The 25,226-nt window shown below is 40.3% G+C and overlaps 1 protein-coding gene across 4 annotated transcripts in view; it reads left to right on the top strand.

The window, feature by feature from the left end:
- PCCA (propionyl-CoA carboxylase subunit alpha) overlaps nucleotides 1-25,226 on the top strand; it is a 358,591-nt gene that overhangs the window by 84,569 nt on the left and 248,796 nt on the right. For all 4 annotated transcript variants that reach the window (XR_010302383.1, XM_064143822.1, XM_064143820.1 and 1 more), the window contains exons 8-11: nucleotides 1,628-1,664; nucleotides 4,682-4,760; nucleotides 19,554-19,656; nucleotides 24,596-24,690. Coding sequence is in view for 3 of the 4 variants with exons in the window: in XM_064143822.1 (XP_063999892.1) it covers nucleotides 1,628-1,664; nucleotides 4,682-4,760; nucleotides 19,554-19,656; nucleotides 24,596-24,690 (314 nt within the window). In the remaining variant the exon portion in view is untranslated. The remainder of the gene's footprint in view (nucleotides 1-1,627; nucleotides 1,665-4,681; nucleotides 4,761-19,553; nucleotides 19,657-24,595; nucleotides 24,691-25,226) is intronic.

Here is a 25,226-nt window from a genome sequence, read left to right as displayed (position 1 = left end):
AGGAACAAAGAACCTTCAAACTCAATGTGTGGAAACCACTAACATTCTTAAATGACCCTTTTCATGCATTTTATCCCTTTAAGCTAAAATTTGGAGGGTGCAGGGTCATGGAAAGCAGCAAGGTGTAATAAAACTGTAAACCCTGATTCCCCTCCCCCAATTTTTTTTTTTTGGGTGGTGGGGGGAAGAGATTAATTTTTTTCCCCCTAGATTTATCTCTTGACTTGAAAACAATTGTTATTTGGAAAAAAAATCTCATTAACAGATGTGACTGGAGTAAAAAGACTTAAAACTGATGTTGCTTTCAGGACTGCTTTGAACTTAACAAGCACCGATTTGTGGAGCAGACTAGCTAATGAAAGGAAATTAAATTTTCTGACAACTTCCCCTGCCAGCCCCCTTATTCTTCATGGGGCTGTTACTAGGTACTGAAGACTTTTAAAGAGGATTTTGTTTTATTATCAGACATAAATGAACCAGGTATGAACATTTCTTACGTGTTTTGTGTTTTTTTTTTTTTCCTTCCCCTGACTTGGGTGCTTTTAAAATGGATTGCCTTGAAAGCTTTAAAAAGATCAGGTTTCATTTTAATGTTCATAAGTCAGCCCCCATAGTTTCAGGCACACTTAGCAGCTGGTGGTTTCCAGACATTACTGCCTTCCATACAAATTTTTTAATGCATGTCCTGGAATAGTATAAATATTAGCGAATTTAGATGGAATTTTCAAACTTAACCCATGCCACTGTAGTTTAAACCTTTTTCTTTCTAGTATTGTATAATGGAAAGGTATTGTTATCAGTAGAAGAAACCAGAATTAACTACTACAAGAGAAGAGATTTGGTTATTAAAAAGTAAGCAATTTATTTTGGTTTTTATTCTCTGGGTTTCCTAGTACTATTTTTTAGTGTAACAGACTACAGTAGTATGAATCAGCTGAAGAAAAGGTGGCATTAACAAAATTGATTTTTATAATTCTTTTACTCTAGCAATGTGCAGACTCTTAAATGGAAACAGTTATCTGAGTCTTCTCAGTTCAGATGGAGTTTTGAATGATGCGTTTAGGATTTATTCTGACCTTTGAATTCACAACTTACAGAAGTGCAATGCTTAGATGCTTGTGGTTTTTTTTTCCTTCAGTAGACAAAAGCTGTCTTTAAAGAACTTCAGCAAGACTTTTTCCAAACCGGAATCACTTCCAAGCAGTAGAGAATCAACTCCCCCTACTGACAACAACCAGGAAAACACAAGAAATACCTGTGAGGACAGAAACAAGCTGGCAGTGAACAAACTTTAACGATCTGATTTATGGTCCATTATTGATTGTAAACTTCTAAATTCTGGCTTTAAATTCCTGCAACTGCAGAAAATCATTTTGCGATCCTGGTTGTGTTTCCTGTCAGCTGATTCCTCATTGCTTTGAGTTTCTCAGTATACTAATGATGAGGTAGAATTTACATTCCACTTATGGTATTAATTTTACATTCCTCTGGCTGGAAAGGGTCAGAAGGTTGTAAAATCAAACATTAAATGAATCAGAGGAGACAGTAGTGCAATATACGACTGCCCTCAGGACATAGTGCAGTGGCTGATGGGATTAACGTTGAGTCTCATTTCCTGCTTTTACAGGATGCAGATGAAGCTGTCAGAATTGCAAGGGAAATTGGTAAGTTCTTAAATTAGCTATGGTGGGATTTGTGTGCCTCTCAGCAGACATGGTTGGCTAAATTGAATGTGTAATAAGTAATCCCTATAGAACAAATAATGTTTTAATAGTTAAGTTCCTTGTTGCCTATAGGGCTGGAAGAATCGAGGCGTTAGGGCTGTGTCTCTTAGATCATCACACTTTAGCTTTGCAAGCTGGACTTTACAGAGCAAGTGCATCCACGGATGGTGGAATGCGTGTAATACGCAGCTGGCTGAAGTCGTTGTTTCAAAGCATATCTGCAATTGGACATGATAGCCAGAAGTTAAGCATGGTGCATTTCTCTCTCTGCGGAGGCTGACGTTGTGTGGAGTGCCGTTAGCTTGAACATCATCCAGAGCACCAGCCTTTCTACTGTGTGTTCTGGAATAAAGTCATTTAGCTCCTGAGTATCTCACAGAATGGTAAAAAGAGCAACCAGCAAACTGTCTGGGACTAATTTTGATGGAGGTTAAGTGTAATATGTGTTTAATGAGTTTTGGCTTTTCTTTACTAAGGCTTAGGATAAGGGAAAATATTAAACCATATGCTTGAAATTACACATGTTCTTAAATGCTTTCTGGAAGAAAAATCTAATGCAGTAGGAGTTGTGTGTTTGGTGGTTTATTTTTTCTCTTTTTTTTTTCTTGAGTGATCTTTTTTCCTTTTATTTTTAAGAGCTAGTAGCCATGAAAAGCTATGTAGGTTCATCACAGGTACACAATTCAAAGCATGCATCTGCATTTGAAACATCTTACTGATCTAGCTACAAATATATCTCACTTACATCCAAAGCTATGGCTATGCCTTATGTAACAAATTGGGACTTGCACTGCTGATGATGACTTTTTTGATCAGTATAGCACACTTCTGCTTTCAGTTTAACTTGGGGTTTTACCTTGCACTATTTCACGGCCCTGAAAGCCCTCAGCATAGGCATGACTGGCTTTTAGTCTGACATGGTTGAAGTCACTATGTTCTTGTTGGAAAATCAGATGATTACTGATCACTGTTAGGAGAGCAAAAACAAAACAAAGAGGAGGTCAACCAAACTTGGAGCATTTTGAGGAGAACTCTTAAGTAAAACTGAGTCTAGGTCTTAAAAGAGATGTAGTACTATGACTGTTTCAGTTTGTTTTTATTTCAATACTATTTCTTGCTCCTTGTGTTTTAAAACCTTCCTGCAAGTATTTAGGAACAGTTTTGATTAATATGATTTGGAAGGCATTCAGTAGCTTCCTAGGTACCCTTTAAAAATGTATTCTTGCTTAATTTTCTTCTGAGTTCTTCTGGCGTTCTGTTGCTTGGTTCCTGTCTTTGATATCGGTAGCACTTTGAAGGTTGTTATATCAAGGCAATCTTAAATCTGTAGATACTGAAGTCAGTTACAGACAGATGGATGGTACTTAATCTAGGTGGCAAATTCTTAAATCATTTTGATACAAAAAGGGTTTGTACTATGATGCCACATACTGAAAGAAAAAGTCCTTTCTACCCTTTTCCTCACCTATACTTAGATCAGTTCATCAGTTTGGTTCAGCCTTTGTCTAATTGAGAGCACTACCCATGATTTGTAATTTCAAAGGATCTAAAATGGGATGACATTGAAGTACTAATAATTAGACATGTGATATGTAGCTGTGGACTTGCAGATTATTTTAAATTTGACTTATTTAGAGCCTCAGTTGTCCAAGAATACTTAATTATTGGAAAAAAAAGGTGAAGAAAAGCAAAAAAGGCATTTTAGGGCAACACTTAAAACTCCAAAACAATGAGTAATGTTTTCTCGATGCCTGCATTTTTTTCCCTGCTTTTTCTCTGCTGTGTTCTGTCCAAAGATCCTATAGTAGTGAAACATGGCAATTCAGGGTTGAGACACTGCCTCTATCTGTTGCATATGCAAAACCAGTAATCACTGCATTTTGTAAGTATGGGAGTAAAACCTACCTTTCTCCTCTCATTTGAAACGTGCTCTCCCAAGTGGTCAAGAGATAACGTGACAGATACTAGGCTAAATTAGGAAGTTGAAGAAATTCAGGCACAAATTGCTGTGTAGGTTCCTTCCTATAGTAACTCTTCTCTATGTGTAGGCTGTTCTTGTGATCCTTTTTTTTAAGTGCTTAATCACACTGGCTCTTTTCCCAGTCTGTTTGGAAGTCGTACATTAAGGACTGCTGACTTCTTGATTTCTCAAGCAGCTATGAAACTCCTTAAAGTTTTATTCTTCAATTTGAAAGGACTGAACAACTATGAAGTGCAGGCAGTTAAGCTAAATGGAAGCCTCTACAAAACTGAAGACTTGAAAACCACATTTTTGTCTTGTTTCATTTGGCATGAGTTTAGTTAGTACTAGCTTCTCAATAATGGGTTCGGATTTATACTGTTCACTTTTTTCTGAGGGCTTGCCAGTTTGGAGAAAATCCTTTTTCATTGTTAAAAACCAGAAGTGTAATGTGTTTCCTGTGATATTTACTATTATGTAGTATCTGAGCAGCTTTTCAGGTGCTTTGTTATTTAAAATGTATTGCACTGGATGTGTTAAGACACAGGTTTGCTTCCTTAATCTCTTTAGTAGCAGTTTATGGAGATCTCCTTATTTTTGGCAGCATTTTTTTTGGGGGGGGGGAAATTATCACAGCTGTAGTTTATTTCAGCAGTAACAAAGGAATAAAATGTTGTTCCTAAAGAAATGTGATCTTAAGAAGGTCAAATGCCTTTATTCATAAACCACTTTGTTACTTGGGAATAATTCAGTCAGTGGTTTTTTTTTTTTTGGTATAAATGAATTGGAGAGGACAACCTTTCTTGCCTTCAGAAATCAGTGCACTGACAGCTAAGTCTTGAAAAGAAAGATTTTTTTTTTCCTCTCTCTCCAAACAAAGCGTTTTAATAAACGAAGTTATTGTCTGCTGGCATTATTGGACATGTGGTCAGTTGTCATGTTCCTCTTACCAACTGAACAAAGTTTGAACTTCTGTCTAATTGTTCCCTGCTGTTAGGCTACCCTGTCATGATCAAGGCCTCAGCAGGTGGTGGTGGGAAAGGCATGAGAATCGCTTGGGATGATGAAGAGACCAGGTGAGATGCTGTCCAAAAGCTTGCCTTGATGAATGCTACAGTTACCAAAGTCCCATTAAGCCACTGTGAACTGACAGTTGAGCAGATATGAAACGTTAGACTGAGAAATTGGATATTATTTGGTTTGCTCCTTTTTGTGTGGTGAGTGGTGTACTTTGAGTTTGCATTTTTGCATAAACCTCACAAAACAGGGTCTGTTAATCTGAGGAAAAAGCCAGTGCTTGCAAGTGCAATTAGTACAATGATAGACTGTAATTTTAGACTGTAAATACCACATTGTTGTATGCTTTTCAGAATGCTGATGTATTAATTGTCCATGTGTTAGGTAGAATATTTATTAGTCCTGATTCTCAAACATTAATGCATGCCATTAGTTCTGTTAAAGTGGATGAAACTGATTATTCATATGTGGAAACACATACAGTGTTTCCAGAACGTGCTCTAGTAAACTATATGCCTCTGTGTGTAAAATACTTGTCTCAGCAAACTATTGTGCTTTTGCCTGCTTGAAACAATGTTTGTTTAAACACACACATTTCCATGTCTCTTAATGGTTGTCTGAATCCTGAACACTTGGGAAGGTTTTGTTATTGACTTAAGTTTTGTAATCCTTTTTATACCAATGTTCTGGCAGCGAGGAGCCGAGTTTCAGCCTCATGTGCCACTAATGTTACAGCAAAATGGCTTTGGGGATTTTTTTTCAAGGTTTGTAGCAAAAGGCATAGTTGATCCAAAGTTAGATAACCTAAATGTTTGCCTTTCCACATGGAGAGAAGGGAGCGAATACGCTGGGATCAACTCAAAGTACAGTTCAAACTTGCATTAGTTTTAGTCACCTCCAAGATAGCCCTCTCTCATTTCTGTGTTCTCTATTAAATTTGTTTGCCAAAACCTAAGAACTGGGAAAAAGAACAATCAATGGCTAGCATTTGTATCTTTGATTTAAAGAAAACTTGTTTTTTTTTTGAGAGTGCTGTGTCTATCTTATTTGTAGTCAAATGTAAATAGGAAAGGAAGATTTTGTGCATTGGAATGAAGATCTAAAATAAACTGCTCTCTTACAAGAATACTTTGTTCCCACTATTTTACAATACAAAATTGGTACCTTGATCTCATTCAGGCAGCAATTGCATCTGTTGGATTTGAAAGGAAAGCATTCCTTTTCTTGCTTTGTTCAGAAAAGAGCAAAGGAGCTTGATTAACTGTTTAAAGGTGAAAAACAAATGATCCAGAATCACAATTGCTAATTTGTTGAGGGGAAAAGTTGTGGTTGCTGTTTAAAAATTCACTTGATAGATCTGGTTGCTGTTAACTATCTAGAGTCACTAGATAGTTATCTATCTAGAACTACTAGAGTTACTAGAGTAACTCTCTTGTACATTTGTGTAGAACCTTAATTTAATGATACTACTTTGAGTCAGTGATATTTAATGATACGAGTTTGAGAGGCTTGCCTTTGAAGTATTATTCAAGTTACTGTTTGTCATTGGTGTCCTTAGAATAATTCTTTTCACTAGTTATGCAAGTGATTACAGTGTAATTTTATAGACTAGTATCTTAAAGGTCCAGAAAGAAGGAGCACCTTGCCTGAATCACAGATCAACAGTAGCTACTGATCCTGTGTCAAGGAGAAAAGCATATTTTAACATGTATGGATAGGCCACAGTGCAGGCAAAACACTTGTTGCAGAGAACCAAAGATAGAAACATTACTTGCATTTGCATATGCAGTAGGGCATTTAAGTTTCTCTCATAGGCTGTCTTGAAGAAATATGAGACTGTATAATTTTTCTTGCACGTGTCCATTGTGTTACAGAACTTAGATTGTTCCTTTTATGTGTCCGAAGGAGAACATCTTAGTGTTTTGAAAGCGGCTCAGCTTGTTACTGAAAAAACAAATCTGTCTGATAGTTCTTAATAATGCATAAAAACTTGACGTCATGTATCATTGTGCCGTGTCCAAATCCATGTAATCCTAAAAATAAGCTAATTTTCAGCTATTGACAGACTCTGCAAAGGCAGTGTCTGAATGGTCTTTTGTATTTCAGAGTTCATAGATGCAAGGTAAGTGTGAAGAATTGTTGATAACATTTTGATTTGTAAACTTACTTTGGCTTTGCTAAGAGGGATTAATTTCGAATGCTATTGGAGGAGAAAGGGAGGATGTATTTATATCAACTAATTTTCCTTGAAGCATCTGGATTTTCATAGAATCATAGAATCAACCAGGTTGGAAGAGACCTCCAAGATCATCCAGTCCAACCTAGCACCCAGCCCTAGCCAGTCAACCAGACCATGGCACTAAGTGCCTCATCCTGTCCTTTCTTGAAGACCTCTAGGGACCGTGCCTCCACCACCTCCCTGGACAGCCCATTCCAATGCCAATCACTCTCTCTGTGAACCACTTCCTCCTAACATCCAGCCTAGACCTACCCCGGCACAACTTGAGACTGTGTCCCCTTGTTCTGTTGCTGGTTGCCTGGGAGAAGAGGCCACCCCCTACCTGGCTACAATGTCCCTTTAGGTAGTTGTAGACAGCAATGAGGTCACCCCTGACTCTCCCCTTGTCCAGGCTGCATGCCCCCAGCTCCCTCAGCCTCTCCTCATAAGGTTTGTGTTCCAGGCCCCTCACCAGCTTTGTTGCCCTTCTTTGGACATGTTCCAGCACCTCAACATCTCTCTTGAATTGAGGAGTCCAGAACTGGACATAGCACTCATGAGACTTGAACATTTTCCTTGTCTCAAGTGGCTGTGCTTAGTATTAAAAGAAGGCTTAAATATATTATGTAGTGTGACATGGAAATAATTTGTTCCTGGAAATGTGAAACTACCTAGATGACTTAACTGCTGCTGTTACGGAGTTACTCACTGTGGCAACTTACTGGTGGTTCATCTTTTGCTTCTTTTAAATATCCTCAGGTATGAAAATGTCACTAGATTCCCTAATTGTTATGATTATTAAAATAGTCTCTTTTTAGTGGTGTCCTGTGATAGGACAAGGGCCAGTGGATGCAAAGTGGAACACAGGAGGTTCCACCTCAACATGAGGAAAAGGTTCTTTACTGTAAGAGTAACAGAGCACTGAAACAGGCACCCCAGAGGGGTTGTGAAGTGTCTGTCTCTAGAGATTTTGAAGACCTATTTGGATGTGTTCTTATGTGACCCTACTTTAGCAGGGGGGGTTGAACTGGATCTTCAAAGGTCCTGTCCAATCCCTACCATTCTATGATTCTGATTTATTCTAGCTATAGCTAAGATTTCTGTAACTTGCAGCTAGTGTTTGTAACTAGAAACACTAGAATAGTTTTAGCACTGTTAGAATGATTTTTTTTTCTTGAGATCTGGCTGTTAATATTGCTCCTTGCCTCTGTCAGGGTAGGGCTGGGTAGGTCTGTCTGTCTTCTATTGCTTTTTTCCAAATTTCAGTCAAGTTTTAGTGTGGAATTTTGTCTACAGTTCAAGCCACTAATCCACATCTGAAATGAAAAACAGCCTTACTTTCAGTCTAAAGAGCTAGTCAGTTCTCTTGGTTTGGATGAGTAGAATTTAGGATGCCCTTTCTTCATAGAGCAGATACCCATTTGAAATTATGTTGAAAATACATGGGTTTCTGAAACAGTGTGCATAGAAGTTGAGTTTGTAGGTTCTTCATACTCTGGGGAAGTTTTGTTGCTAAATGTATCTAAAAGTACTTCTGTATATTGATAATAACAACTCTAGTCTTGTACATGAAGAGTCTCTGTGCTCATTTTCAGAGGGATATGAAAGTATTTTCCAAATATGGGCAATGTGAAGCTCATAATGAAGTACAACATAACGTGGCTGTGAGGAGAGGCTGAGGGAGCTGGGGTTATTTAGCCTGGAGAAGAGGAGGCTCAGGGGGGACGTCATTGCTGTCTACAGCTACCTGAAGGGAGGATGTAGCCAGGTGGGGGTTGGTGTCTTCTCCCAGGCAACCAGCAACAGAACAAGAGGACACAGTCTCAAGTTGTGCCAGGGGAGGTCTAGGCTGGATGTTAGGAGGAAGTTGTTGGCAGAGAGAGTGATTGGCATTGGAATGGGCTGCCCAGAGAGGTGGTGGAGTCACCGTCCCTGGAAGTGTTTGAGAAAAGACTGGATGGACATGGTCTAATTGATTGGCTAGGGCTAGCTGCTAAGTTGAACTGGATGTTCTTGGAGGTCTCTTCCAACCTGGTTGATTCTATGATTCTATGGCTAGAGTAGGTGCCTGTGCTTTGGTTGCAGAGAAACTGTCTTGCTTCCAGTATGCTTGTAACAATTTGAACTCTTTAGGCATCATGGCTTCAAATGGTCTGCTGGCAGCTCTGAAAAGCAATTAATTTGAGAATGCTATTCTGTCCAAAGATTATTTTTCTTGCAGAGATTTTGGTAGATCTTCTCACACAAACTTTCTGGCATCTAGGTTCAGTATCAGAGGTCATCATGCAGGAATTACTTGCTCTTGTTTTAAACTCTGTGAATTTGCAGATAGAAATGAATTCTGTTAGTTAGCAGTTTGAGCTGCAACCATGATAACTTTTAAGTTGGAAACTTGTACAGAATAATTTTCTAACAACTAACTTCTAAGGTTTCTGGGGCTTTGTGCTAATTCCTAATTCCAACACTTCTTCAGCTCTAAGTCTTGAATTCTGTAGTGTACAGGGTTAACACTCCAGGGGGAGTAACCTTGAACCTGACTCTAGGTGGTCTCGATCCCTCCCCAGGGGTAGATCTGAACACCACCAGGTGATGGTTAGCTTACTCCCCCTTCCTGTCTAAAGATCCATAAAAGCAGGGGGACTTCCTGTTTCACTCTCTCTGCACTCCCTGCCTCCCTGCACACCACCATCACCATCTTGTTCTTGTTTTCTCTTTGTTTTCCCACGTGGCCATCACCCACGAGGTGGACAAAGCCATTACCATCAACATTGGATTGTATTTACACATTTTGTATTTGTTTTCCCTTCCCTTCCCTGTACCTTTGTAACTTCCCTACCTCAGATACCTTTTTAATTTATTGTTAAACTTTTTTAACTTCCAAATTGAGTGAGATTCATTTATTTGGGTGTGCTTACCTTTTCCTCTCTACATCTAATCCCTTTCCTTTGGGAAAGAAGGGGGAAGAGGGAAGGGCACTCTATAAAAATTGTTATTAGTTCTATCAAATTTATTTGAGTCTGGAAATTTAAGCTAGAACTGAGACAATTCATGTAGTTTTTCCTAGATAGTTGAATCTTGCATATTTAGTGAGTATCTGTTTAGAAAGCTTTCAGCAAGGCAGCTTCCAGCAACAGGTATTTAGGGAGATGAAAGATTTTGTTTGAATTTATGACAGGAAAATACAAATTGTCATGTTACTTAAATTCTTTCTTGGTGCTTGTGCCAATTTTATGAACTTGAGTTGAGCATCTGCTCTCAAATTCCATGAAACTTATTTCTCTACTATTGTCTTACGGTACCATGCTGTGCTTACTTCCACTGTCACAGTTGTTGCTCTTCATTGCAAATGGTCCAACAGGATACCTTGGAGAGTTACCAGCAAATTTATTTTTCAGTCTGCAATAACTTTCTGCAGTTTACTGCCTTTCTTCGAAAACACATGAAGGTTTTTTTTCCTGATGTATTCTTCCAGTATCTCTGAGTGAGCTGTGGAACTGGAAGAAGTTCAGGTGAAGTAATAAATGACAAGTCATTCTGGATACCGAGCCTCTCAGGGCAAAAGAAATATGAAGTGTCCAGTATGAGAAGACAACGTTTCAAATACTGAACGTTATTCCCTATTACAAGCCTGTGCATTAGGTTTCATTGTCTTTCCAAAGAAGTGCATTTGGACTGCCAAGCTACCATGTAAAAGTGTGAATCATAGAATCAGCCAGCTTGGAAGAGACCTCCAAGGTCTTCCAGTCCAACCTAGCACCCAGCCCTAGCCAGTCAACTAGACCATGGCACCATGAGTTTGACATCTTTGGTCTGTTCAGCATAGGTATGTGCTGTAGAAGTGTTCAGGTAAGGGGAAGGAGTCAGCTGGGTGAGTGAAGAATAGTATGTTAAAATCTACTTTTAAACATAAATTTCCATGCCAGCAGCATGTGTCAATCTCTAAAATGTTTAGCATAGTGTTTTTTAAAGTTGGAGTTAGCTGTACATTTGTTTTGTGTGTAAAATAGAACACTTGAATGTTTATTGGTTACTTCACTTTTTTACCAGTGGCAGTTTTAGAGGGATTCAACTGTAGTTATCAAATACCTGTTTTAAACTTGATGTCCTTTCTAATTCTGGCCTTGACAAGAAAAGACTGTTTTCTTTTACTGTTTCCTGATACTTGAAACTGAATTATTACCCGATGACTGCAGTCTTTCATTAGTGTCTATCTGCCTCCAAAGAGAGTGTTGTTTTAATTAAAGCAGCAACGCTGATCTTGGAGCTTAGGCAGGAAGTTGGCATGGGCTGTCTCACTTCAGACAGCCACAAGAAGGCTTGTGGCAAGATCACAGAATGTTTTGGGTTGGAAAGAGCCTTTAAGGATCATTTAATTTCAATCTCCCTGCCATTGGCAGGGATGCTTTCCATTATATCAGGTTGCTTAAAGCCTCATCCAACCCATCCTTGAACATTTTTGTGGATGGGACATCCACAGCTTCTCTGGGTAGCCTGTTCCAGTGCCTCACTACCCTCACAGTGAAGAATTTCTTAAAAATACCTAATCTGAATCTACACTCCTTAATTTTTAAACCATTACCCCATACCCTATCACTACAGTCCCAAAAAAAGAGCTTCTCCCCATCTTTCCTGTAGGTTTCCTTTAAGTGCTGAAGACCACTACAAGGACTCCCTTGAGTATTGTCTTTGCTATGCTGAACAACCCCTACTCCCTCAGCCTGTTCTCAGAGGCCAAGTGTTTCAGCCCCCTGAATCATCTTCATGATGCTTCTCTGGACCTGCTTGAGCAAGTCCATGCACTCTTACACTGGGGGTGCCAAAGCAGATTGCAGTACTCCAGATACAGTCTCACGAGAGCAGAATGGAGGGAAAGAATCACCTCCCTTGATCTGTTGGTCATACATCTTTTGATGCAGCCCAGAATATGATTGGCTTTCCAGGCTGCCAGTGTGCAGAGCCAGCTCATGTCAAACACTGCATCAGCCAGCATCCCCAAGTCCTTCTCTGCATGGCTGCTCTCAATTCACTCATCACCTAGCCTGTACTTGTGCTTAGGATTGTCCCAGCCTAGGGGCAGTACTGTGGTGGATTGAAATTACCCCCCCAAATAAATTTACCAGACCTTGTACTTGGCTTTGCTGAACTTCTTAAGGTCTCCATGAGCCCACTTCTTAGGCCTATCAGAGTTCTCTTTCCTCCTCTACTGAGTTTGGTGTTGCCAGCAAACTGTGATCAAGGGTGTGCTTGATCCCACACTTTGTTGCTGCTGAAGATGTTAAACAGCACAGGTCCCAGTAACAATATTTGAGATACACTACTCACCATTGGTCTCTGCCTGGACAGTGAGCTGTTGACTGTAGTTCTTTGAGTGTGACCATCTATCTAGTTCCTTATGCAGGGAGTTGTCCATGTAATAGATCCACATCTCCACATTAGAGTCAAGGATGTAATACAGGACAGCATCAAATGCTTTGCAGAAGTCCAGTTGCCCTTACCTGATACACCAGTGCTCTAAACCCTGTTGCAGAAGACCAATAAATGCTTTTGTACAACTTATGCTTCAGTGTGAGTAAATGGACTGTAAGGAGAGAGTGGAACCTTTAAAGACATTTTGTTCTTCCCCTTATGGAATGATGCATGTTTGAAGTGACTTAGGGACATCTTCTTCACCAGCTTCATCCTCAGAAAATGATCAGCAGTGAATTTTAAGCTGGTTGCTTAGACCTTTGCTTTGTTGTGTCTTGCACTGAGAATCCACAGGCTGTCTAAATAGCCTGTCACATTTCTCAATGCTTTGTAGTCAGATTTTTCCTTACATCCAATTGGAAACTCCCCACTTCAGTTTATGGCTGCTGCCCTGTTTTTCTGCTGTGCAGTGTAATGGTGAGCCTGTCCGTATTAGTAATCTACTTTTTACATACTGGAAGGTTGATATTAAATGTCCCCTAAAGCCTTGTGTGTGTTGTTCAACGAGCCTAACTCTTCTAATTAACTAGACCATGGCACTAAGTGCCTCATTCAGCCTCCTTTTAAACATCTCCAGGGATGGTGACTCCACCACCTCCCCGGGCAGCCCATTCCAATGGGCAGTCACTCTTTCAGTGAAGTATTTCTTCCTAATGTCTAGCCTAAACCTGCCCTGGCACAGTTTGAGACTGTGCCCCCTTGTTCTGTTGCTGGGTGCCTGGGGGAAGAGAACAACCCCCACCTGGCTACAGCTTCCTTTCAGGTAGTTGTAGATGGCACTGAGGTCACCTCTGAGCCTCCTCTTCTCCAGGCTGAACAACCCCAGCTCCCTCAGCCACTCCTCGTAGGGCTGTGCTCCAACGCCCTCAATAGCTTTGTTGCCCTTCTCTGGATATGTTCAAGCACCTCAACATCTCTCTTGGATTGAGATGCCCATAACTGGACACAGTACTCAAGGTGTGGCCTAACCAGTGCTAAGTGCTGGTGCATCTTACTTGATCTTATCAATGTTTTAGAGAATTAAATGTTTAGCTTTTTAAAATAGAAAACAACAACAAAAAACAAACCAAAACCCCAAACAACAAACCACCAGAAGCTTTCCCCTCCCAACAAACAGCAACAAATAAACGTGCCACAGTCCTTCCAAACCACAAAAACATCCCTTCACCTCCTCAAAACCCCACAGCCTAAAAACCTGAAACAAAACCACATAGATGCACAACGTGTTGGTGACTTTGTATTGCTTTAAAGAAGTTACCACATTTTGTCAGCTTGAGCAGATGACAAAATCTTAACAAACTTATGCTGCAGTATTACCCTCACTGGTATCCTTGATCTCAACCTTGTAGCTTTCACCCTCCTGCTCTTTCCTAAGAAGAGATCCTTATGTTTGACCTGGCCTTTCATAAAAAAGGCACATCTTAAAACCTGGGTGGACATTCATTGCAGCATTATAGTTGTGTGATTTGTCCCACTATGTCAGGTAATCTAAGGATGTCTCACTTCTGTGTCTAGTTCTGGCTCTAGTTCTTGTTTGTTTCTTTGGTTGCATAACTTTAGGTACAGAAGCTTGATTGTCATTTGGTGCCTCCAGTGATTGTCATTTGGTGCCTCGAGGCTTTGACTAGTGTGCATCACCTATCACTATGACCTACCCTGCCCCTAAGGAGAGACAGTGATTTTTCCCTGTCTGCCTTAGGCATAGATTGTGGTGGCCTTTCAGCCCCTCTTCTTCAAGCCCAACTTTGGTCAAGGTAACTGATATGTGATGGACACTGTTTCAGCCGAGGCTGTGAAGTCACCATGTGTGCCATACTCATAGCAGCGCTCCAGCTTATTGGCTGTGTGTCTTCAAGGGGCTGACCTAGAGCATGAGTCATCCTTGCAGCAGGCAAGGTCGTTTTTCATTATGAAGTAGCCTATCAGTATATGAGTAGGGAAGCAGCTAGCAGATGATGTATATCAGAAAAAAACCTTGCAGGCAGTCATTAGAAGTTGCTGAGAACCTAAGAAGAAACCATAACAGAAAATCTTGCCTGAGTAAATAAATAACTTGTAATAAAAATATCACCCCTTACCCCTCCAGCCCTACTGGCAAAACTGTCTCTACCACTGAGTTCTTCTTGTGAGAAACTACCAAAAGTATCTCCTGTAAAATCTGTCTTAGGTGGTTCTCTTTGCTGTCCTCTTTGCATACTGGCCTAGCTGGTGTTCCTGAAGTGTGGACTATCCAGTGTCATATAATGGACAACTACTAATTGTCCTCCTAACTCCCAGCCCCTTGTTCTGACACAAGAGCAGTGTGAAGATGGCTGTGTTGATAGGCTGAGGGAGCTGGAGTCGTTTAGCCTGGAGAAGAGGAGGCTCAGGGGGGACCACATTGCTGTCTACAACTACCTGAAGGGAGGTTGTAGCCAGGTGGGGGGTTGGTCTCTTCTGCCAGGCAACCAGCAATAGAACAAGGGGACACAGTCTCAAGTTGTGGCAGGGGAAGTATAGGCTGGTTGTTAGGAGGAAGTTCTTCACAGAGAGAGTGATTGGCATTGGAATGGGCTGCCCAGGGAGGTGGTGGAGTCACCGTCCCTTGAGGTGTTCAAGAAAAGCCTGGCTGAGGCACTTAGTGCCATGGTCTAGTTGACTGGACAGGGCTGGGTGATGAGTTGGACTGGCTGATCTTGGAGGTCTTTTCCAACCTGGTTGATTCTGTGATTCTATGGCTACTGCTTGGAGTGTGGATCTGTGCAGAGCCTCTGCTAAAGAATCTTCTGACCAGAGTGCCTCTTTACTTTGAGCCATAGCATAGAGGTGTCAACCTGGGTCTTCATACAGATCAAGTAGCCTGAATGATCGTCAACCTGATTGACTTGTCAAAAGCCAGGGTTTGATAAAGCTGCATACAGTATGTTGCTTGTATGGTAAACTGTAGCTGGGCATAGATAGGGGCAGTAAGCTCAGATTTTGCTGTCACAGGTTCCTCTGCACTTCTCTTCTAGGGCTAGCATGGGCAGGAGAGTTTTTGACTTGGTCAGATATGTAAGTACAGTTGTGATGTGTGGGGAGCATCTTTCATGCAGCGAGGCTGTCTTGGACTGTTGCTTCGTGTAAGATAATGCTCCAAATATAATTCTTATTCTAGCCTAAACAGATTTCTTTCTTTAAAAGAAGTGTTGAAGAGACTCAGCCCCATCTCTGTTTGGTTAGTGTGAGCCCTTTAAGAAAGGTGACGTGCATATATATATATATATATATATATATATATATATATGGTGGTTTTCATCACTGAACAAATGCAAGTGCACAGCTTTGTAAGGCACAAACAAGGTCAAAATACTTGACTGAGGTAGGTATTCCTGTTCTATAAAATGGAAAAAAGATTTACAGCTGCATGGATTAGATAATTAGGCACCTGACTTTTCTTAACAAGTATTGCAGCTTGGATTTCTAATTAGCACATACTTCAGAGAGGGAAAAAAATAGTCAATTGTGCATAAAACTGTTGGATAGAGTGTTTACAAAATGAAACAGAGCCTTTGATATAGAAGTTAAAATAGCTCTAGATCTGTTTCAGTAAGAAGCACCGTGTATAGCTGTTTGTTACCTCACTTTGGTTTTATGGACAGAGGAGGTAGTGTACAGAATCACAAACTTTGGTGTCCCTTTTCTCTTTGTTAACTCAGTATATTGAAAGTAAATGTGAAATTTGGGAAAGATGGTACCTTGAGTATAATCTCTACACTACAGCCTGTACTATTCCACAATCTTGAAAAAAGGTGAAGATGCTGAAATATACTTAGCTCTGTGCTGTAAATCTACCTGTCTCATGTTTTTTTCATGGTTTCTCAAGGCCTTTGATACTGTCCTGCACCACATCCTGGTCTCCAAGCTGGTGACACATGAGTTTGATGGGTGGACCACGAGATGGATAAAGAACTGGCTTGATGGCCACACCCAAAGAGTGGTTGTCAATGGGTCCATGTCCAAGTGGAGGCCAGTGACAAGTGGAGTCCCTCAGGGATCAGTCCTGGGACCAGTCTTGTTCAACATCTTTGTCAGTGATGTGGACAGAGGCATTGAGTGCACCCTCAGCAAGTTTGCTGATGACACCCAGCTGTGTGGTGCAGCAGACATGATGGAGGGCAGGGATGCCATCCAGAGGGACCTGGACAAGTTGGTTACAAGCCAACCTCATGAGGTTCAACAAGACCAAGAGCAAGGTCTTGCATCTGAGTCAAGGCAATCCCAAGCACAAATCCAGGCAGTGAGTGGCTGGAGAGCAGCCCTGAGGAGAAGGACTTGAGGGTGCTGGTGGATGAGAAGCTCAACATGAGCCAGCAGTGTGCACTTGCAGCCTGGAGGGCCAGCCAGATCCTGGGCTACATCAGGAAAAGTGTGGCCGGCAGGTCGAGGGAGGTGATTCTCCCCCTCTACTCCACTCTGCTGAGACCCCCACCTGGAGTACTGCATCCAGTTCTGGAACCCCAATTACAAGAGGGATGTGGACATACTGAAGCGATGAGCCACGAGGATGATCCTTGTGGTCCCTTCCAACCCTGACTGATTCTATGATTCTATGACTTCATTGTCAAGATTTTGCTGTGGAATTGAACCTAGATTCAAGAGATGGAAAGCATGGTAATGTTAATTCAGTTGTGCCTTAGTTCTTACTCCAGGCACAAACATCAGGGCTGCTGCCTTTCAGTAGTCATTTGCATAGAAATTGGTCCCAAATTTTCCATTCCTATCAATAAAAATGGGAAGAAATTGTCAGTTGAAAAACTTGTGGAAGATTTCTGTGGAGCCTTTAAGTCTGTGCATTGTGATATGTTTCACCCTGAGAAAGCTGTACTTAAAGTTGTTTGTCAATAGTTTTGCCTGATGGGAGTGATCTTCTGCCATGAAAAAATAAAGCTAACAAATATAGTAGTAAATTTATTTTTTGGGATAATTCAGAGGTGGTGGAGTCACCATCCCTGGAGGTGCTTAAAGGGAGATTGGATGAGGCACTTAGTGCCATGGTTTAGTTAGTTAGAAGATGTTAGGTGGTAGGTTGGACTTGATGATCTCAGAGGTGATTTCCAACCTGATTAATTCTGTGCGATTCTATATAATAGAACTACAGAATGGTAGACAGGGGGGTCTAGTCCAATCCCACCCCCACTAAACAGGTTCAACTAGAGCAGGCTCCACAAGACAACATCCAGGTGGATTTTAAGTATCTCCACAAAGGAGGCTCCACAACCACTCTGGGCAGCCTTTTCTAGTGATCTATCACCCACCAAGGAAAGAAGTTTTTTCACAGGTTTAGGTGGAGCTCCTTGTACTCTAGTTTGTATCTGTTGCTCTTTGTCCTATCATTGGGTGCTACTGAAAAGAGTCTGGCTCCATCCTCTTGATGTTCACATACTGATAAAATTCCCTCCTAGTCTTCTCCAGGCTAAGGAGCCCCAGGTCTCTTAACTTTTACTTAGAAGCATAGAATCAACCAGGTTGGAAGAGACCTCCAAGATCATCCAGTCCAACCTAGCACCCAGCCCTATCCAGTCAACTACACCATGTCACTAAGTGCCTCATCCAGGCTTTTCTTGAACACCTCAAGGGACGGTGACTCCACCACTTCCCTGGGCAGCCCATTCCAATGGCAAATCACTCTCTCTGTGGAGATCTTCCTCCTAACATCCAGCCTATATTTTCCCCAGCACAACTTGAGACTGTGTCCCCTTGTTCTATTGCTGGTTGCCTGGGAGAAGAGGCCAACCCCCACCTGGCTAGAGTGTCCCTTCAGGTAGTTGTAGACAGCAATGAGGTCACCCCTGAGCCTCCTCTTCTCCAGGCTAAACAACCCCAGCTCCCTCATGCTCCAGTCCTCTGATCATCTTTGAGCCTTCCACTTGACTCTCTCCAGTAGTTTTTTGTCTCTCTTGAACTGAGGAGACCAGAGCAGGACAGAATACTCCAGATGTGGTCTCCCTGAGCACAGAGCATGGGAGCAGAATATGAGGCAGAAGAACCTCCCTTGACCTACTGGTCGTATTCTTATGGAGGTGAAGAATTCTTAATGCACCTCAGAATACGCTTGGCCTTCTTGGCCACAAGAACACACTACTGACTCACTCAATTACACTGTAAGGGAACAACTATCAGTAGAATCATAGAATCAACCAGGTTGGAAGAGACCTCCATGATCATCCAGTCCAACCTAGCACCCAGCCCTATCCAATCAACCAGACCATGGCACTAAGTGCCTCATCCAGGCTTTTCTTGAAGACCCCCAGGGACGGTGCCTCCACCACCTCCCTGGGCAGCCCATTCCAATGGGAAATCACTCTCTCTGGGAAGAACTTCTTCCTAATATCCAGCCTATACCTACTCTGGCACAACTTGAGACTGTGTCCCCTTGTTCTATTGCTGGTTTCCTGGGAGAAGAGGCCACCCCCCACCTGGCTACAATGTCCCTTCAGGTAGTTGTAGACAGTAATAAGATCACCCCTGAGCCTCTTCTTCTCCAGGCTAAACACCCCCAGCTCCTTCAACCTCTCCTCATAGGATTTGTGCTCCAGGCCCCTCACCAGCTTTGTCGCCCTTCTCTGGACACCTTCCAGCACCTCAACATCTTTCTTGAATTGAGGGGCCCAGAACTGGACACAGTACAGCTAGAGTACGCTCTATGGAGTGAAATATTGCATTTTCAGGTTGTGTTCAGTGATGAATCTACAATGTCTGCAGTTCTTTCACCTAATTAAAGTGCAACTAACCTCTGCTATTCTTTGATTTTAAGAAAGCTACGTACCTTAAATAGTAGTGACCTTCACTTTTACTTCTGTATAACAAATACTTCATAATTATTGGTTGTCAATATTCCACTGCTTTATTATTTTTGCAGAAAAATATACCAACAACGAAATTGCATATGAATAATAGTCATAAATGCCCATTAAAAAAGAACAAAACCCACACTAAAAGTCTCTGTGCTTCAGGATTATTTTTTCATTTAAGAAAATAAAAAGAGGATGTTCATTAAAGAATCAAATGCAAATAGTAAAACTTGAGGTTTTGGATGTGTGTGCTGATTGATGGAGACTCTCAAGACGACTAGAATGACTAAGTGTCCCTTCTTGTCCCTTCTTGGCTTTTTAAATGCAGATTGTTCTTTTTGTTTTCATTACTTAAGGGAAGGTTTTCGATTTTCATCTCAAGAAGCTGCTTCAAGTTTTGGCGATGATCGTTTACTGATAGAGAAGTTCATCGATAACCCTCGTCACATAGAAATTCAGGTTTGTGTTATTATTGCTACTGCTACTGTTAGTTATTGTTTATTAATTTATTTAGTCCAGTTTGAACTTGTAAATTAGAGTTCAAAACATTTCAAACACTACTAAAAAGGGCTAGAGTGTTGTGTTTTCCTGTGTCATAGGCCATTGCTTGAACTGCATGGCTATCATGCATAATACAGCCTTCCTGTTTTTATTCTCTAGTTGTTCTTTAGCAGGAAGACACTGAACTGTGCTTGATTGGTTGGGGGGGGGAGGGTGAAAAAAACCCCAGAAAGTTGTAGGCATCTGTCCTGAGGGCTGGAACTTGAACTCTGGATCCTGATTGCAGTGCTTGAGTGCAGCAGAGGATGTAGGAGTTCAAGCTCTAGGTGGTTTTGTCGATATTTTGGATTCTGTTCTGCATTATCTAATGCTCTCTGCTCAGGAGGATATATATCCCAATTTTGGTGGCATGAGATTCAAAGTCAGCTGTACTCTCCTTAGCTGGATTGTGACCATTTACCTCTTTTATTGGATCTAATGTTAAGCGCTTGTTTATTTCAGACTCTTTAACAAAAGTATGATTTTAAGATTTGTGATGTGTTTGATCTTATGTAGGCAACTAAATTTGGTTCATCAATAGCTTTGAAATACTATTTCCTGACAAGAACTCTTTATGGAACGTGTCTGTTTTGTCAGCAGAGATTGAATTAATTTTTGTCTGAAACACAAACTTTTGCTAAGTTACTTTTGCGGTGGGAGCCTGAAGTATTTTGACAGTAGCTTAATAACTGAATGAAACAGCCACAACAATAAATTTGACAGCATGGAATGATTTTGGAAAGGGAAATATTTTACATTTCTTACTCTGCCAGATATGTGCCCACAATCCAATGCTTCCTATGTTTTTATTTGTTTTATCCTCACAGGCTAACCTATTGCATGTGTGAAATAAAGAGCTAGCTGTAGAAATGAAATTTAAACCCTAACCTATTCTCTTTCAAAGGATCACGGAGAGCTACATTGTGAGCCTTTAGTTTCAGCACTGATCTTAGGTTACAAAAGAGGTCAGACTGCTAGAGCATCTTCCTCTATTCCCACGTCATGGCTAATAATTTTTAGCTACCTATTTCTCTGTTTCTTTCTTTTTTTGTGTGTGTTTGCAAATCAGCACACAATGATCTATTCATTTCAGTGCTTACAGATCTGGGAGCTACAGCAGGTTCCTACAGAGTCTTTGGTGACTAAAGTTAGGTGAGATTGATTCCTCTGTACTTTCATGAGTTTGGTGCAGATTTTACGTTGTTCCAATTCCTTTAGGCTTAAAAAAGGTCACTTAAAAAAAATGCAGCAGTACTACATTTAAGAACAGCAGAATAATTTCACATAGATTAAACAAAGCAGCTTTTCCATTAATGATTTATTGGTTTCTTTATAGTAAGGTACAATAAATGTTGTTTTCATTACACAAACACTTTGATGGTACCTTTTAACAATATTGTGGCATATCATTTTAACTTTGTGTTCTAATCAGCATTAGGACATTGACCTTGGTTCATTTTCAAACTACTGAATATACAAACAAGTCGAGACCAGATGCTAAATATTTATTAATTTAGCAGTAACTTTTAAATAGAACTTTTTTTTAACATTCTCATATAGCTCCAAAGCATTGGTATTTAAAATTGTTAAATAAGGGGTTTCCTGTGTCTAGCTATAAAACAATCACTTTGTAAAACATGAGAAAGAGCTAAAACAATTAACAGGAAAATAGAGTCCAAATAAACTTTATGCTTGAACTGATTTGAAGTTCTGTTCTCCTGAAATATCTGGTATAAAGGACTGGAGTTTAAAGTCAGAGTACCTGGAATGTCTGGCTGTGACTTGGCTAAACAGCAGTCCTACCTTTGGAAAAAGAATTTACCTGAATCACGTAGGAGAGGTTGCAGTGTATTATATTTGATTTATCCTACATTGATTTTTGGCATATAGATACACATAAAACATTGTAATCATCTCATCCTACAAAACAGGATATTTCCCTTTAGGTATATTTAGGTATTTAGGAAAAAAATTGTAGCTGTCACATTTTTTTTTTATGTGAGATGTGTCCTGGAATCTCATGTTATTTCAGATGACAAATTTCAGTATTCTCTAAGTGTCTTCTGAAGTACAATGTTCTGTGAATCATAGAATCAACCAGGTTGGAAGAGACCTCCAAGATCATCCAGTCCAACCTAGCACCCAGCCCTAGCCAGTCAACTAGACCATGGCACCGAGTGCCTCAGCCAGGCTTTTCTTGAACACCTCCAGGGATGGTGCCTCCACCACCTCCCTGGGCAGCCCATTCCAAAGCCAATCACTCTCTCTGCCAACAACTTCCTCCTAACATCCAACCTATACTTCCCCTGCCACAACTTGAGACTCTGTCCCCTTGTTCTATTGCTGGTTGCCTGGCAGAAGAAAGTATATTCTTTAGTTCCTAGTAATATCACAGTATCATCAGGGTTGTAAGAGACCTCACAGATCATCAAGTCCAACCCTTTACCACAGAGCTCAATAATAAGAACATTGGACCCAAAATGAAAGTAAAAGGCTAACACTAGATGGTATTTGCCTTATTCTATTTTTAATTACCTTTTCATAGTAAATGTTCATGCATGTGTCTTTGAGCCACATGCATGGAAAAAACCATTTATTTTAAGATCACATTGCATAAATTAAGCAGGATACAAGAAATTTCCTGAAGTGAAAAAATATTTACTAGTTGGCTTGAAAATATTTTACTATCCCCTTCAGGAAAATACAGAGGGAAGAGAAGCACAGGAGCTTTTATTGAAATATTCCAGGACTTTTTGTTTTTTTTTTTGGTGAGACTGAATTTTCTGGAAAGTTACAGGCTTTCTAACAGGGAAGCTGAAGTGTTCACGAAGAATCATTCTACTGACAAGATAGTGATTTTTTCCATAGAGCACCATATTATACCCCAGAGGTACTGTTAAAAAAAAAAGAAAAAGAAAAATAAGGAAAGGAAGGCAGGAAGGAAGAAAGAAAGAAGGAAAGAAAGAAGGAAAGAAGGGAAGAAGGGAAGAAAGGAAAGAAGGGAAGAAAGGAAAGAAGGGAAGAAAGGAAAAAAGGGAAGAAAGGAAAAAAGGAAGAAAGGAAGGAAAAAAGGAAGAAAGGAAGGGAGGAAGGAAGGAAGGAAGGAAGGAAGGAAGGAAGGAAGGAAAAGAAAAGAAGCCAGCAAACCAAAACAAACCCAAAATAACTGAAACATCTTTACTCCTCCCAGATGAATTTCTGTAGAGCTCCATGACGTTTCATTCTGTGCTGGGTGAGTTAGGACATGGATAGGAGGTTGCTTCAGATGCTGCTGGCTTAAAGGTTTTTGTTTGTTTGTTTTGTACTGAGTTGCCTATTGCAGAATCTAGCACTTGGCTATAGTACCCTGGTGCTGCTATTGCTGAACCTCTCCCTGGCCAGGGAAGAGAGTTCTGGGGCACTCTATAGTTTAGGAAATTCCAAAGCCATCAATCTTGTAGAACTCTTTGGAGGGGATTTTTTTTCCCCCTGCAAAACTCCATAAATCTGTAGGACCACAGCAGAATTTCTGAGGAAAAGATAGGTTGGACTCTACAGGGTGCAGAGGACTTTGGATCTGATGCTATACAGTGCACATGAGTTGTCTTCATGAGATCAGTGCCTTGTTTTCAGTCACATCTACCCAGATTATTCACGCATCAGCAAACATTGGTGTCATAGATGCAGGAATTCATCTTGCTTAGTGCCATACTCACTCTGTGGTGCTAAAAGGAATAATAAATAATACAGAGTCATTGTCACAAATGTGAGTAGATATGGTTGAGTTCACACAGTTTGAGGAAGATTGTCTCCTTTTTTTCATCTTGTTGCTTTTCAATGTAGAGCTCACTATTAAAGAATGAAGCATGAATATTGGCACAGGTTCCCGCAGACCAGACCAGGAAGATAGATGGAAAAAAATGGATTAGAGGGAAAATTTTATAAGGGAAGAAAGGGAGCAGGTGTGGTCTGCAATGAAAGAAATTGTTTCAAGAATAAGTATAGAGTATAAGACCATAAGATTGGAAGAAGTCTTCTTGAATCCTCAAATCCAGTATCCTGCTACTGGAAATGGCTGCACTGTATAGTCATTGTCATAAAGGGATGGAGTTCCTTTCCTTACTTCATCTTCAAGTTGGAAGGAATCAACTGCAAGTTCGACTATGCAGAATCTGTGTGTTTTCTAGCATGTAATTTAGGTATTTGGCTATGGATACTTGACTGTGTGTGATACTTGACTCTCAACTGAAGCTGCAGCCAAGAACACTAGCTCACACTTGATTTTTAACAAATTCGTTGAAACTACTGCTTTAATTTCCACTAAAACTACTGAGCAAGTAGCAAATCTTACTCTCCTTAATAAAAAGATGATGAAGTTTCTGAAAAGAGAGCTTTCTCTGAAGAGAACGCTCCGTTAGTCATTGTTTCTGACAACTTTTCTGTGCAATTCAGGACAAAGATTTGAGATACCTTTAGACTTTTCTCTCCTTTGTTGACACCAGATATTGCTTAACAATGTGCTTCTCAGTAATTTCATTATGCAATATGATTTTAAATGCTTGGAAATATAGCTTTAGTCTTATTTCAGTATTTTGATTTCTGATTTCTGACTTTCTCTCAAATGTTGAAGTGAGTATTTTTTGCCATGTATTAACTCTATATATAGACATTGAAACAAGCCTGTTTGGACTTTAAAAACAACATTCGGTTAGTATTTAATTTACACACAATTTTCTTCAACAGCTTTCCCCTCCCAACCTTTATTTCTAGATTTGGGGGAAAAGAAAAATTAACTTAAACCTACTGAATGCTGTGTAATAGTATAATTTCAGAAGGCCACATGCATACATCTGTTAACAACAGCCTGCTACTGTTTCAGGTTTTGGCAGATAAACATGGTAATGCCTTGTGGTTGAATGAAAGAGAATGCTCCATTCAAAGGAGAAACCAAAAGGTTGTGGAGGAGGCACCAAGGTATGTATATTAGACTCTAGATGCAGCTTCATAGTTACTGAAATCCCTTTTGGCAAGTTGCTGATTTTATTTGTTGTGAAAATGCAAGCAAATTTTATTGTATTAAAAGCCACAAAAAAACCTCTCAAACCCACCAGCAAGTTTGAATTTGATGCAGTTTTGATGTTGTACTTAAAGGTGATTTGATCTTGTTTCATGGTCTCTTTCTGTAAGAAGAAAACAGGTGTTGTGGTATATATTGTTTTCATGGTGTTGTATAAAATGGATATGGATCTTGGCAATCCAATATATGTGAAATGACTTTCTTATTAATGTATCTGTGATATTTTTCCTTTTCTTTATTATTCAACTTTGGGATTTAGGAGTAAAATATGGAATAAGTATTAGTTTTTGTCACAGATGCAGATATTTGACTGTTAGAGTAATTGTGAGAGGGCTGCATAATATTTGTTTGTATTTTATATGGAACACGAAGTACTAAATACTCTGGGCCACATTTAGTACCATTTGTGATAGGGAACTGTAGATGTAGGTGT

The sequence above is a fragment of the Pogoniulus pusillus genome, chromosome 5 (genome assembly GCF_015220805.1).
Source record: "Pogoniulus pusillus isolate bPogPus1 chromosome 5, bPogPus1.pri, whole genome shotgun sequence".
NCBI lineage: Eukaryota > Metazoa > Chordata > Aves > Piciformes > Lybiidae > Pogoniulus > Pogoniulus pusillus.
The sequence above is the reverse complement of the archived record's forward strand: the minus strand, read 5'-3'. Positions and strand labels throughout refer to the sequence as shown.